General features: G+C 43.2%; 1 protein-coding gene across 3 annotated transcripts in view; it reads left to right on the top strand.

Moving 5' to 3' along the window:
• The window catches only part of KCNIP1 (potassium voltage-gated channel interacting protein 1), a 230,026-nt gene that overhangs the window by 198,168 nt on the left and 16,095 nt on the right, over nt 1–15,763 (top strand). For 2 of the 3 annotated variants that reach the window (XM_087429437.1, XM_014786109.2), the window contains exons 2-5: nt 11,570–11,694; nt 12,504–12,573; nt 14,038–14,108; nt 14,866–14,973. In XM_087429437.1, coding sequence (XP_087285563.1) covers nt 11,570–11,694; nt 12,504–12,573; nt 14,038–14,108; nt 14,866–14,973 — 374 coding nt within the window. The remainder of the gene's footprint in view (nt 1–11,569; nt 11,695–12,503; nt 12,574–14,037; nt 14,109–14,865; nt 14,974–15,763) is intronic. The other variant, XM_087429438.1, reaches the window with a different exon arrangement.

Below are 15,763 nucleotides of genomic sequence, written 5' to 3'. Positions count from 1 at the left end.
TTTGTGTTTGTTTATGTCCGTTGCAGTTAACGTAGAGTGATAATATTCACTTTAGCCAGTTAATGTCCAATCTGAACTGGCAATTAAGCACCTCTCTGACAAAGTAATCACAGAACAAGAAAATCTTCCCATATCGAAGAGAAGCATGCTGAATTAACTAGATCCGTCAGAAAAAGCATAATCGTGACCTAGAAAGTGTCTAACAGACATGGTTATTGAATTCTACTGTTGAGAATGACCCTTAAAATCACAGTCAGGATACACTATAAGTTGGGAATTGTGTCTTGAGCACCTACTGTGTGCATACAGCACTTTACATATCTTCTCTCCTTTAGATTCACAGCTACAAGGTGGGTATGATTATAGCACAAATTAGTCTAATAACCACATAACTCCTAGGGACAGTGAGATGATTAGATCAATTCTAAAACTATTACCATGCTCTCTGAGCTCACCAAGCCGGGCGTTTAATATGAGGATTTGTTAATACTGAATTCCAGCAAAAGCTTGCTTGGCCAATCTCCGTTATTTCCCAGCTTGTGACTGTTCTATATGATGTACAGAAGTTTATTTTCACACTAACAACAAAGAAAGTGTTTATTTGGTTGGATTACAGGGGCTAAACCTACTTTACGAATTTGGTTTTCAGGACTTTAGCACACTAATGTGAGATAAAGTATGCTAAAATAGCAGCAGTGATGTGATGGAACCAGGTCACACTGGTGGATTGTAAGCTTCGCTTCCTAAATCCATATTCAGCGACTTCACATTGACAGCCTGAACCAGGCCATGGTGGGAATATTTACACCAGGGAAATTGGAAAATGGTATCAATCAGGCTTTTCTCCCCTCCCCAAGAGCCAGTTGTTAAACATTTACCAGCCCACCAAAGCAAGCCATCACTTAGCAAGTTGCTGAGTTATCTGGATAGCAGTGAACTACTCTTCAAAAAGCAGACTGAAAGACAGGCTTTTCACACCTTAGCCTGACCTTGATCCAATGAGTTTCCATGGATGAGAAAATTCTGTGCCAACCTGAGATAAGTCCTATTCACGGGGCAATTTTACTTTTCCCTGGAGTAATTCCTTCAACCTTGCACCTTCATTTTTCCATCTTAAACCTAAAAGCCCCCTTTCTCCCTGGACGCTACTTTTCTGTCCTGCTTCTCATTTGCAGTGAATCATCATCTTAGCTTCTCAGTCAAGTGGAGTAATAACATCCCACCCATGTCATCCTCTTATTTCCTGCAGAAATATTCTAGACCCACTTATCTTGGGCAATGTGCCCTCTGTCCCCAACACAGGGCAGCCGCCGCTCATTAACTGGCTATCTCCAGGTGCTGGAACTTCAGGGCAGTGTCCAGCTGAGACCAAAGGAGACATGGTGGGAGGTTGTCCCACTGCTCCCCGAATGCCAGCTGGTGGCAGGGTTTGGGCCTCTTCTGATTGCCCCCTAGCGCTGTGGAGACTGCTGGAGCTGCCTAAGTAAACCATCAAGAGTTTCATCCCGGGCACTTTTTCCAGACAAAGAGGTCCACTTAAAGCGTATCTAGAGACTTCTGCCTGTGGGAGGGGTGCTCCAGTGCACCTGACATTTCTCCTTTGAAGCCTGGTCAGGGGCTTAGCTGGACTAAAATGTTGCTTTGAGGATGAGGGGACAGAAGGGTCCCTAATGTATGTGGCCTTGTTCCTTGTCCTGAAACACCCTGTAGGGCTCCTTTTTTCTGCTGACTGAGAGCTAAATGACTCACTTCTGCCCCAGGAATTTCTTTGTTTTTTCAGTATTGGTGAAAAATGTGTGAATGTCACACTGGCACACAACCAACAGAATTGTCACTTATGTCACAATCTGTGTAGTGACTTTGTGGGCTTTTAATAATTGTGTTACATTTCTGACAGTTAATTTCTATCACCACAACCCTCCCAAGCAGTTGTGAGGTGCACTCACACCCCAGCCAGTGTGCTGATGTGAAGGCTGCGCTCGAAAACACCCTCACTTTGGAAGAAAGATCAGAGAACTAAAATACACTATCTATGGAAGAATTTCTAAGTCATTTGATCTGGAAACTCTCATCTAATGGAAGTAGCAGTACTGAAAGATTTTTTTTGTAGGACTCTGTTTTTTCAGAACATTTTCAGGACTGCGGTGTAAATGAATGAGAAATGTATAAATTCAATCTTGCTTAAAAGGGGCAGGAGGGTTTCAAGATTAAGAGAACAAATGCTTGGAGCAAAACATGATTTGAGTTTTATTGAACCAAGAAGACTGAAAAAATGTCTGGAACACTCAGAAAATCTTTATCAAGCCTCAGCTAGCACTCCCGGGACTCATTGTTAAGTTTATAAAAATTCAGAGCTGGTGAGTTGTGTGTGTCTGAGTGAGTTTATGACTCGCCTCCAGGCCTCAGCTGTAAGAATCCCAGCCTCCAGGATTACCCTTCAGAACCAAATGGAACTTGTTTCCTGCTTTGCTCTGTGCAGGCACCAACAAGGGTCTTCACCCCTGATTATATTGGGTAAGTCGTCAATCAGAAAGATGGTGCTAAACTCATCCAGAATAAACCAACCGACCGTGTTTAGGGGAGAGAAGAGATTATATTTCCAATGCCTGCATGCCATCACTAATATAGTCTCTAACATAACCAACATAGCCTAGGCAGCATTGAAAATGAACCATTGCAAACACTAGAAATATGATTTCAGGAGGAAGCACAGCACTCAATTTTATGCACACTGTCATGTAAATTATTTGCAGTTCCAGTATGTCATGCTCTTTTAAATTTCCGTCTGGATATAGTTTTAACAGCATCCCACAAGTTTTGATACGTCATATTGTCATTATCATTTAGTTCAAAATACTTTCTAATTTCCATGAGATTCTTCTCTGACATGTGGGTTACTTAAGAATTAGAACCGTGTTGCTTGATTTCCAAACATTTGGAGATTTCCTTATTTTCTGTTTGCTCTTGATTTCTTGCTTACGTTCACTCAGGACAGAAAACATTCTGAATCATTTCAGTTCTTTGAACTTTGTTGAGATTGGCTTTACGATCCAGGAAACAGTTAATTTTGGTAAAAGTTCTACGTGACTTGAAAAGACTGTGTAGTCTATGGTTGTTGGGTAGAGAGCTCTAGTGTGTCAGCGAGGCCAAGTTTGTTAATTGCATTGCTCCTATCTTCTCTACCTTTATTGATTTTTTGTTTTATCAGTTACTGAGAGAGGTGTTTTTAAATCTCCAATTATGACTGTGAATTTGCTATTTCTCCTTTCAGTTCTGTCAGCCTTCACTTTGTATGTATTTCGAAACTGTATTATTAGCACATACTAATTTAGAATTGTTCTATCTTCCTGGTAGATGGCCCCTTTCATTACAAAAACTCCCTCTTTCTAGCCAAGCTTCTTGCCTTAGAGTTGACTTCATCTGATCTGAAAATAGCCATGCCAGCTTTTCTTGATTTGGGTTTGGCTGCTGTCTCCTCTTCCAGCCTTTAACTTTTACCTCTGCTGGGTCCTTATGCTTGCAAGCAGCATTTAGTTAGGGTTTGGTTTTTATCTGAAATTGCTCTCTTGTATTAAAGATTTTCTATTTGTCTTTGTATTTCAGTAGTTTTACTAGGATGTTCCTATGTGTGGTTTTCTTTGTGTTTATCTGCTTGGGGTTTGTAGTACTTCTTGAATCTGTGACTTGATATCTGTGGCTTGATATATTTCATCTATTTTCTTAAATTAGCATTTGTTATCTCTTCAAATATTGCATTGGTATCATTCTTTATCTCCTCCCTTTTGGAGACTCCAGTTACACATATGTGAGAACTTTTCATCATGTCCAATATGTCTCTTATGCTCTTGTCTGTATTTTCCATTTTTTTCCTCTCTCTGTGCATCAGTCTGTATCTTTTTCTATTGACCTATCTACCAAATCATTAATTCTCTCTTCATCTGTGGCTAACCTGCTGTTAAACTGATCTATTTGGTTGTTAATTTTTGATAATATATTTTTCAATTCTAGAATTTTTAATTTACTTTTTGTATATATTCTAGTTCTCTGGTGGAATTCTCCATCTTTTTATCTATTTTCTTGAGCATATTTCACCATTATTTTAAAGCCCATGCTTGATAAGTCCAATATCTAGCTCACCTATAGATCTATTACTATATCACCATATTCTGTCTTTTTCTCTTGGTCTGTCTCTCAACATGACTGGCAAATTTTCCATGAGTGTGGACCTTAGGATAAAAAATTTGTAAACGATCTGGCGGAGCCTTCAGCTTCTGGAAGTTAATAGAGTAGAGGCAGATAAACTTAATCCAAATAGGGACTGAGCTGTTTCGAGGCTGAATTTCAGTCTTTGTACAGACTGACCTAGTTCTAATTTGCCCTCGCTCCTAGAATGTAGCCTGAGTGTTTCCCGGAAACCCTCCTCCTAGGAGTTCCCTGAAGGCCAGCAGTTACCCCCCAACACTGTGAGCCTGCTGGAAGCTCTGCAACCTTCTGGCTATGGCTTTTGCTTAGGTTCTCTTGACCTCTGTCACTTAGGAATTATCAAAAGCCTGGAGAGAATGAGCAGCTCAGCTATCAGGCTCATTTCTCTGTGCTCCCTTTCTCTGTGGCCCCTCCAGTCTTGGCCCCTCAAGTCCTGAATGTCTTAGTAGAGCTGATCCCACGTTTGTCTTCCCAGATTGCTGAAAGCTCTGCTCACGTCCTTTGTTCTCAGCAGGCCCTTTCTGCTCGGGTTGTCAGCCTCATTACCCAGGCCACTTATAACTCAGCATACACTTGGAGTTGAAAAGCAGCATTGACTGTCAGGCTCACCTTAATGAGTTTTTCTTCCCTCCAGAGTCGTGGCTTCTAAAGTGCGGGCTACCTTGGTTAGCTTTCCAATGCCTTCAAACAGATGCAATTTTTTTCTTAATCCTCCTTTTCTAGTTGTTCTCAGTGAGATGTCAGCTCTGCTACAAGAATGCTCACCGTTCCCAGGTCTTTCAGTTTCTGTGTCTTTGCATATGCTGTTCCCTTGTCCCCTCTTCCTTCAAGACTCAAATAAATGATCACCTCCCCTTGAAGCCGTCCCTGCCACCCCTTCCCGTTCCCTGTCATCGAGGTGGCATTAGTTAAGAGCTTCTTCCTCTTGGCTCCCAGTGTCTTAGCCGTGTCCACCTTGCTTGGAATGATTTGTCATTGAAGAGTTCCAGACTAGCAATCCACAGCATCCTACAAACAGGAATATCATGGGTGGCCCATGCTGTATGTTTTAAATGTTAAACTCATTGATAATAGCTAAGAATCAGGACACAAACAATCTCTAATTGTAACATCTCTTGAAAAATCTAAAGATCTGGATTCATTGGGCCTAAATTCTACATGACAACAACTGGGTGTGTAATAGCTGTTTCCCTTTCATGGGGCAATGAGTCTCCAGTTCTCAGTCCCCACCACTCTCTATAGTTGAACGCCCATCACCTGACTCATCTAAATTACCTACCAACTACTATTGGCATGTGAGTTTGTAATCCTGGTCCATGTGTGTGTCTCCCCACCAGTCTGAGAACTCCATATGAACAGACATAATGTCTTTTCCTCCCTATCCCAATATGTATCACATTCCTGGCGTGCCAGAGAATATCAATCCATATTTTTAGATGTATCTCTGTGAAAATGCTACCTAAGCATTTTTTACGGCAGTGAAACTATTCTGCAGGATACTGTAATGGTGAATACATGACATTATACATTTGTCAAAACCCATAGAACTGTACCACACAAAGAGTGAACTTTAAACTATTGACTTTAGTTAAAAATAATATAGCAATCTTGGTTCATCAATTGTAACAGTTATACCACATCAAAGCAAGATATTAATAATAGGGGAAACTGTGAGGGTGGGGTGTATGGGAACTCTCTGTATTTTCTGTGCAATTTTTCTGTAAACCTAAAACTGCTCTAAAAATAAAGTCTATTAGAAAAAGTAAATAGATACAAATGCTACTTAATCAGAGTGATAAAAGAGGGCAACTAAATTCAGCAAAATAAGTTCCTCCATGGGATTCAGGTCAGGCAATAAGAGCAAGAACACTTACCACTGGACACCCACCTACACCACCACTTGTAGGAGCAGCAGGAAAACAAGCCCCTCCTCTCTGGGGTTGGGGGTGGGAGTAACCAAAACACACGTAGAGTGGTGGCTGGGCTGCCTGACACACTCCTGGTCAGGGGACTGGGAAGACAGGAGGACATTCAAATAATAGCCTCAGAGGAAGACCAGGCTGACCCCCAAATAGACCCAAAAGGCCAGCAGGAGAGCAGCAAATAGAAACCCTGTTTCCTGCTCTCTGGGACCTGTATCCCCCCAGCTCCACCATGCCGTGGAGGATTTTCCAGGTCTGATGTTTTTCTTATGTCTTATATTTAGCATATCAGAGGACTTCGCCTACATCCACTCTGCCCGTGTCCTCACATGCTAATTAGTGTTTTCAACAGCCATTTTCCTTTTCTGCATCTGTGTTACTTCTTAAGCTTGAGAAGGGAAGAGAGAAGCAAAGACGTGTAGATTGTAAGCTCCAGGAGAGCAGGAAATGGAGTTGTTTCATTCACAGATATATGTATGGTAGACATTTCATTGATAGTTGTTGAATGAGCAAATAAAGAATCCTACAAGATGTGCAGCTTCAAATCACAAAGTAGCAGAGAGGGGCGAGGGGACCTCCGTTATGGAGGGTATCTTATAAGCCACCCTTCCACCAAACCTGCGGGTGTTTCCAAGGCCCATCCACATCCCTGCATCCTCTGCCCCACGCCATCCCATCTCTCTTCAGGCTGCATGGCTGCATGGCTGTGGGCATGCTCAATGAGCCCCCTGCTGGGAGCCGTGGGCACCGCGTGGTGACCCACTGCTCTTGCCTGTTCTGACCCGGGAACGAGACAGAAAGAAGGTCAGCCCCAGCTCTGCTATGAGACCTCATCGCATATCTCAAGCTGGACGGTGACCTGGACACCCTCAGAGCGGAAACTCCATGGAAAATAAAAGTGTGTTTTGCTTTTTTGATGAATGGATTTGGTAAAATGTCTTCTTACTTTTTCCTAGACATCGCCTGGTGGTATTACCAGTATCAGAGAGGTAAAAATGTTTAAAATAACTTGACTGCTTTGGTCACATTACTTTCAAAGGAAGAACTTCTTAATCAAGTATATATTTTATAATTAGTCTTCTCACTCCCCAACTTTCTGTGTCCCTTATTAGCAAACCTCACCTATACAGAAACAGTTGGAAACATTATTTTAGAGACAAGTTGCTTCCCAGAAGAAAATGGTATGTTTTCCTCTCATGGGCAACAAGACACATGGAAAAGCTCAGAGCCAATTTGTGGCTCAAGTGTAGTAACTGCTTAGAACAAATGACCTAAATTTCTATGTTCTCCTTTTCCCTGTGGTCTTGACCTCCTAATCTAATCAACATTTTCTGAAGCAGTTTTTCTTATTACTTTATCTCTTTTTATTTTATTATATTTATTTCATATGATGAGCTTCAAGTCTTTTGTGAAACAAAGTGGAATGTGTTTAAATAAGCAAATAGTGGGAGAGAGAGGGTGGTAGACTGGGTGGTGTGAGGTAGGAGGAAGGCAAGTGAGAGGTTAGCAGCATAGCTCAGGAACCAAAAGCTCAAATGCCTACGGGGCCAGGCAGGGAGCATGAATGAATTAAGGGAGCCAGAGGAGAGTGAAGGGAGCTCTAAAGGCTTTGGCTGCCCGGAGGGAACAGCCACTGCATAGCTCTAGTAGATTGTTGCCTTGTGAAAGTTTGAGACCAAAGTTGTCAGATAATCCCATTTTCCAAGAGAGGATCCAAACTTGTACATGAATCCTTCATCTTTAAATATTGGCAATTAATTCCCCAAGAAAACGAAAACACATTTTATAGGCCAGACAAGGCCTATCTTTGGGCTGTGTTCATGCCAAGGGCCACCATTTTGTAACCTCAAAACTAGATGGGTCAGTATAAAGTCCAACTCAGAATCCCCATGATGGAGAAGCTATTCTCCAGTCCAGGGAGAAGGAGATGGTCGTGGTCATGGCCTTTTGTCATGGTCATGGTCATGGACCTAACAGAGGAGACACCTCACTAGAGAGAAGACCAAAGGCTTGGGTCTTCCTAGTATTCATATCTAAGGGTCTCACGTGTACACAGACACAGAGCTTGTTAGGAGCAGAACTACTGCAAGGCTAGTTACAAACCAATGTGCAATTTGTGCTCAAGGGAAGCAGAAACCATTGTAGGGGCATGTGGAAGCCAGATCTATAAAAGAGGCCCTGGACTGGCTGGATTCCAGGTCCAGTTCTGTCACCAACTGGCTATACGACCTAGGACTCAGGCAAAGCCAGTTAGTGGCAGAGTTTGGTAGAGATCTCCTGTGCTAGAAGCCCTTAACATGGGCTCCATGTGTTTAAGAAATACAGGAACTCACTGAAATAACAGGTAAAATGCCATGGTTAGGTGCATTTTCCTTTTCTGAGGGTCTAAAGCTTTCATCCCACACTCAGAAGAGTCTGTGACCCCAAAACATTAAGGACCACTTAATCTTGATCATCTTCTCCAACCTCTCCTTCAGCTTGAGAATTTCCTGTGTAGCATCCTCAACAGGTGGTTATTTTATCTCGCTTTAACTACTTCCCAGTAATAGATAGTCCATTTCTTTTGAAAGTACTTACAGTTAGAAAACCCCTTTATCTATTAGGACAGCCATCTTCCTACTATTCAGATGGAGAGAATAATAGTCCCCCACTTCCAACCACCTGCAACGTTGTAGCGGGACCAAAATGAAGACATTTTACAGATTAAAAGTGCTTTACAGACAGAAGTATCTAATTTATTCCTGTTATAAAGTTATCATCATAGTATTAAATCGCTGGGTTAACTTTGATCTCTGTCATCCAAACTCAATCTGACTTAGCAACTGGCCCATTATTATTTTTAATAACAAAAATAATAATAACAAGCAACATTTGGCCTTTGAGACTCTTAACAAACCTCAAAAGAAACTGTGAAGGAGGCTCCCCACCTGTTAATTCTGTTTCCTCTTTCTGCAACCAGGGAGCTGGCCCACCCTCCTTCCTTTACTGAGACCTCCTGTATAGCGCCCAGGGACTCAATCTGCACATTTTTAAAAAGGAATAGATTAAAATTGAGAATACAGAGCATCCCACATTAGTGAGAGAAAGTATTATTTCACGAAATATTTGCTTATCTGTATGTGTATACTGGATTGTGATGTCAATTGTAGTTCTTACTGTGAAACACAGTAAAAAAAAAAAAATTCGAGAACCACTGGCTTAAGCCCCTACCCCTCGCATGCAGGCTACTTCCCAGCATCCTGAGCCCCAGAGACATGAATTTCCTACCGTAACAGTTGTTACCACAGCCTAACAATTAGAGGAGGATGAAAAAGCAAAACAAAACAAAATCTCAGCCGTCGATATCCAAATATTCAGATATTACAAATTCTGTTTGATATGGAAATTGATCCTGCCGCCCAGACAGCAAAAAACTCCTTTATTGATAAAGTTCAGTTCTACCTTAATGAAGTGGGTTTAATATTTGATATTTCAATACTTAGTGCATTTATAATAAAGGAGATGGTAAGCAAGAGCTGTTTCTGAATCAGAAAGATTCTCTCAAACTTCTGCAAGGAGATTTCCCTGAGCTTGTGAGGAATTCAGTCATTGGAGGATTCATAGAAATAAGACAATACTGCAAAAAAATCTTTTAAACTTCTAGATAAGATAAACTTGGAAAGGCATACCAGACACCTTCAAAAATACATCATTTCTTCCAAAAATACATTTCCATCTTTCTTATTTACATGTTAATATAGCTTTCACCTCTTTCCACAGTGTTAAATATGTATGCATTTTTTAAAATAAAATTGCAATTAAATCTAGTGCTAGGAAATTTAAACCAACTATTTGATTTCTATTTTTAAATGAGTTAAAAAGATCTGTGAGTATTCTGAATTAGACTTATGTTGGGGGTTTTGTTTGTTTGAGAATCGGTCCTTTGATTTATATAGAAACACTGCAGTGTTTAGGTAATTGCTACTTAACTTATTAGCTACAAACATAACAATAATTAAAGGCTCTGTAAGAATTATAAGGAAATTGGCCACTTGCTGCGATGTTGTATAAACAGAATATCTTATTTATATTGAACAATCTGCCTTCCTCCCAGCAGGATAAGGTGATACATATTGCCTGCACATGAGAAAGATGACAATTGGGAATTGTTACCAAGTTCTTCTGCCTCTCGTGTGGAAACTTACCCAAACATCCAGTACCTTAGGGAAGACGTACAAAATAAACTCACTTTGATGGATTCCTTTTGTATTAAGATCAAAGTCTCAAAAGGAAAAGTGACAATTGCAGAGAGAATCTGGTGCGAAGAGACTGACACTGACTAGAGAAATGCACACAGTGTGATGGTCCTGCTCGCCCTGTTCTCTCAGACAGAGACTCAGCCTCTCCTCACCCTCCCTCGTCATGGGGTGTGTGTACATTCCCAGCAGCCTGCCCATCTCATCACTATTCTCACCAGCCCAGATTAACAGTCATTCAATATATGGATTTGGTAATGTCTGCATGACAACAATGGGCAGAGAAGGTTAGACGGCAATTGATTCCTGATTGGAGTAAATTTATAGAAAGCATTCTGGCAGGGCCCAGAGGAAAACACTCACTTACCCTTCTGTGATGGTAAAACGTTGCAAGTTCCACTTATTTGCATTTTGTGATCATTCAATAGGAGACAGGCAGATTTCTCGCTTTAATTGACTGACACTTTCTAGATAACTAGTGCAAAATTATAGTGCTTTGTAGTACACATAGGAGGAATAGTTAAACTACTACATAAGACAAGAGTTTTTAGAGCCCTTCAAATGCTTCAGAAGCTTTCACTTATATAAAGTAGTTCCCATTTAAGTCATTTTCCTATTATTTAGGGATATCTAGTAGATACTACAAAACAATACTGTAAAATACATTCATATTTTTAAATTAAAATTTAACATGCTATAATTTGAACTCTTTGCTAAATGATGCTAACCTTCCTCTAATAGTCCCAAATGGTGAGAGTTAACTCTTTTTTTAAATAGATTTCTTTCCCTTTGCTATTTGGAGGATGTTAATCATTCCGCTCACTAACCTATGTCTCTAGAATATTCAGGTAGTTTAATGGGCAGCAAATTGAATAAGCAAAGATGTTATTTTGAAAGAAAGGGAAATGTTTTCATATGGACTTAGTTTTAGCACTTCTGCCCTCATCTCCACTTGGAACAGTTTATCTCCGATGCCGAAACTCCCTCCCTAGGTGGCGTCTGACACACTGGAGTAATGGCTGGACTGATTGTGGGACAGAAAGTGACTGGGCAGGGAGGTGGGGTTCAAGACAGGAAGGTCATCTGCAGTGTGACCCCCAGCCCACAATCCTATGTCCTGGGTCATGACACTCTTCTGACAGCCCAGACTGTGGTCTGACAAGTGACCGCCAAGGTGAGCCAATCCAATGCCATCTCCTCTGGTTCCAGATAAGATTGAAGATGAGTTGGAGATGACCATGGTTTGCCATCGGCCTGAGGGGCTGGAGCAGCTTGAGGCCCAGACCAACTTCACCAAGAGGGAACTTCAAGTCCTTTATCGAGGCTTCAAAAACGTAAGAGCCCCGCGGCCTCCAAAGGCTTAGGCAGGATTTCCCACCTCGGGCTAAGCTCTCCCAAATGCCACGGGGGCCCATCAGGGAGCTTTCCCAGATGTGTAATTGGAAAAAGAAGGCCGAATCTATAAAGAGGGCATGAGAGCAAGACCACTGGGCTAGAAAGAATGACTCCAGGCAAGGATGAGGCAATCTCAGTAGACAGGAAAGGGGCCGACAGCCCAGACACTTCACAGGATGACACAACCTTGGAGAATTCACCCTGGCCCAGGTTCTAGTGTTAGCATAACACATTCACACTCTTGATCTTATTGGTGCCCCCCAAATGATGGGAGTTAGGTCTGCTAACCGAGCTCACACAGACTGCTGTGTAATCCTGAATGCCAATGGATTAATTTACCACATTATTTCATATATTAAACCTCACAGCAGCCTTGCTGAGAAAGTACTGTTAGCCTCATTTTACAGGTAAGGACATTGAGGATCGGAGACTGACTTGCCCAAAGTCACACAGCTTATAAGGGGCTGAGCCAGGGTCCACACCCAAGTCTTTCTAGTCCCAAAACCCAAGCTCTTTCCACCCCACAATGCCCATCCTCTGATAACATCTCATCATTTTGCAAAGCAGCTTCCGTCCTAAGGTGGGGTTACCTCCGGACCACTCACCTTGGAGACATGGAGGCACACAGGTGGTGGCCCAGTCCCCGCCCACCAGGGATCACGGGGAACCCTAGACCTCAGGGCTGGGCCTGGTCTACTCTCCTGGGGCAGCCCTCAGAACCTTCCACTGACTCTCGCCCTCCACGCAGGAGTGCCCCAGCGGTGTGGTCAACGAGGAAACCTTCAAGCAGATCTACGCTCAGTTTTTCCCTCATGGAGGTGAGTCCAACCTTGAGAAAGATCCTGCCCAGCTCCCTCTCTTCCTCCCAGCTTCTTCCAAGTTCGTGCTCCGTTGTTGTCTGCCTCCTCCTGAAGGTCAGGGAGAGTTCAGAGCAGGATTTCTCCCTTATTACAAGATGTGGAATTTGCTTAAGCTTTAGCAGAAAAGAGCTCTGAAAATAGACCCTCGCTAAGAGAGAAGGAGAGATAAAGCAGTATTATAAAGCCTCACAACAGCTCTAGAAAGCAGATACTGTTATCTCAGATGGGGCAGCTAAGTTTCAGAGAGGTTAAGCAATTCACTCAATATCACACAGCCAGCGAGCGGCAGACCAGGATTAGGTCCCGTAAGTATCTGTGGTAAAGCTTCGCCGTGTTAGCTGTGCCGTCGTGCCACACACTCTCCGGGCTTTCCCTCACAACAGCTGAGGCAAGCTGTCAAAAAAGAACTTTAGTAAACACCAGAATTATCAAAATAAACTCATCCAAAAAGATGCAGGGAGCATAAAACTGTGCTCATAAATCCAGGTTAGCAAGTGTCCAGGCCCACAGATCCTCTGTTGCCCTGCCTGACTCCGGCGGGAACCCACTCTGGCCCCTTGGGCCTGGGACATCAGTGGCTCTTCCTGTGGCTTCCATGTGTCACGTGCCACCACACTTCCTGCCCCCAGGAGCTAACTCCTGCGGGACCCCTCCCCTGGGTCCTGACGGAATGGACATCCAAGCATAGCGAACACTTCCTGGGCTCTGTTTCTCACAGGCCTCTTTAGCAGCAGACAGGAGCCTTCCTGTGTGTGGGACCCCGTATAGGGCCGCTACCCAAGCAGGGAGGCAGCTTCGTCGCATGCAAGACCCCGAATCGCTGTTTGTTGAGTTCTCTTGAGCCACTCTTCATTGAGTTTTGACTACGTGGCAGCCTTGATGATGGTTTCAATGATGTGACTATGTGAAAAGTTTAACATACTTTTTCAAAAACTTTTTCAAGAAATAGGTCTTGCTACATCCCATTGTACAGAGATGGGAAAGTGAAGCTCAGAGAGGTTGTGTTAGATGCCTGTAGTCACACAGCTATGTAGTGACAGGGCTGCTATCCAAGTCCAGGTCTGTCTGCTCCCCAGTGAGTGCTCATTCCACGGCACTGCCACTCAGAAGAACATCGTCTCCACACATTTCGTTCACCCACCAAGAATTATACACACAGACAGGCAGGAGAGTTTTTCTCTGGGGATGGATGGATGGAGGGGCAAGGGCCTGCCTGGGCTCTTGCTAGAACTTCCCACCTAAACCCCAGGAGGGCCAGACTGGTCCTGATTCACACCAGCAGCAATTCCCACTCCACAGTTTTCTCCTTTCTGTCCCCCAGCATCACCGTTCTCTTTCTTACTGTTTTAAGTGACCTCCCTCCCTTCTGTGGGAGGGAGGTCACTCTCTCCCATGACCTGCCTTCCTTTCTCTGCCTTACAGATGCCAGCACATATGCCCATTACCTCTTCCATGCCTTCGACACCACCCAGACAGGCTCCGTGAAGTTCGAGGTATGCTTGTCCCAGGAGTCCCCGGGTCCCCATCACCTCTTCCTCTAAATTGTGGGGTGTTGGGGGAAGGGTTGGATCATCAAATGCTTCTGTCAAGACAAAGAAACCTTTATCCATTTAACAAGCATTTCCTGAAGACAGAGAGAAGAAGAAGCAAATGCTCCTGCCCTCCAGGAACTCAGGGCCTCAAGGGACTAACGACAAGTTTAACAGCTCACATGCACACCGAGCTTACCTTGTGGCAGGCGCTGTACTTAGTGCTTTGCATATATTAACTCATTTAATCCTCACAATAACCCTACAAGGTAGTGTTCTATTATTTATTACCAGTTTACAGAAGAGGAAAGTAAGACAAAGAGAGATTGGGTGGTTTTCCCAAGGTGAAAAGGAGGGATTTGAACCCAGGTAGTATGTTTCCACAGTCCACGTACTTAGCCACTAGATTACCGCCACTGGTATGATAACTGCAGCCATGGGATAAGGCAATACCAGAGGAGGCTGTGTTTGCCTGTGTCTGGAGGTGTCGGCACACACAGAGCTCGATTCTTCTTCAAGGGGGCTCCTTCCCAAAAATGGGGCAGGGTACAGAATGGAAAGGGGGACGCTCTTCAGTGAGCTTGATCGTATCCTTCAGGGGACTGAGGACATGGGCAATACCATTCTATAAAAGCAGTCATAGAGTCTGACCCAACGTTAGAGCTTCACCCTCCCCGATGGCTTGGTGGTTAATGTAGCTCATGCCTCTTCCACTTCTCAGGACTTTGTAACCGCTCTGTCGATTTTATTGAGAGGAACTGTTCATGAGAAACTAAGGTGGACATTTAATTTGTATGACATCAATAAAGATGGATACATAAACAAAGAGGTAAGTGAGCTGAGGCCAGGGGCACGAGAGAGCTACAATGAAGGCATTTGATTAAACAGAAAACAGCCCCAGTCATAACGATGAAATTGTCTGAATGAGGAGAGTTCTGTTTTGGGGCTAACAGAGCTAGTTTCCGGCAAAATGAAGAAGGTCATGGCCTTTGACTTCCCCCATTGCCCTACCCTGCCCTGTTCCCAGGCATTCAAGAAAGGATTAAGCAGCTTCATTCATTCTCACTGGGTCACATGTATTCAGTGCACATCTCGAAGGAGGTGTAAATGATTTATTTTAGTGTAGAGTTACTCTTCCCAGGGGAACTTGCACTTGAACAGGTTAACAGCCATGAGTTAAAGCTAAAAGTTGAGGGGCCAGCCTGGTGGCGTAGTGGTTAAGTTCAGGCACTCCATTTCGACGGCCTGGGGTTCACAGATTGGGATCCCAGGCGCAGACCTAGGCATCGCTCATCAAGCCATGCTGTGGAGGCATCCTACATAGAAAACAGAGGAAGAGTGGCAACAATGTTAGCCCAGAGCCAATCTTCCTCACCAAAGGAAAAAAAAATTTCCTGGAGAGGGACTTTACTGCTCCAAGGCAAACAAAAAAAAAAAAGCTAAAAGTTGGAATGGTAGACTTGCAGGCATCTCCTAGAAGAGAAGAGGGAGATCTTTGAGGAGGAGGAGACCACCATTGGATCATATTGGCCACACCTATTTTGCCTAGAAATAAAAGCACAGAAGAGGGTGATGGAAGTGCAGCCATCCCTAAAGAAATCATCAGAAATAATTTCTGA

This window comes from Ceratotherium simum, chromosome 4, assembly GCF_057802395.1.
Source record: "Ceratotherium simum simum isolate JZ-2026a chromosome 4, ASM5780239v1, whole genome shotgun sequence".
Classification (NCBI taxonomy): Eukaryota; Metazoa; Chordata; class Mammalia; order Perissodactyla; family Rhinocerotidae; genus Ceratotherium; species Ceratotherium simum.
This window is presented reverse-complemented; position numbering and strand designations above follow the sequence as displayed.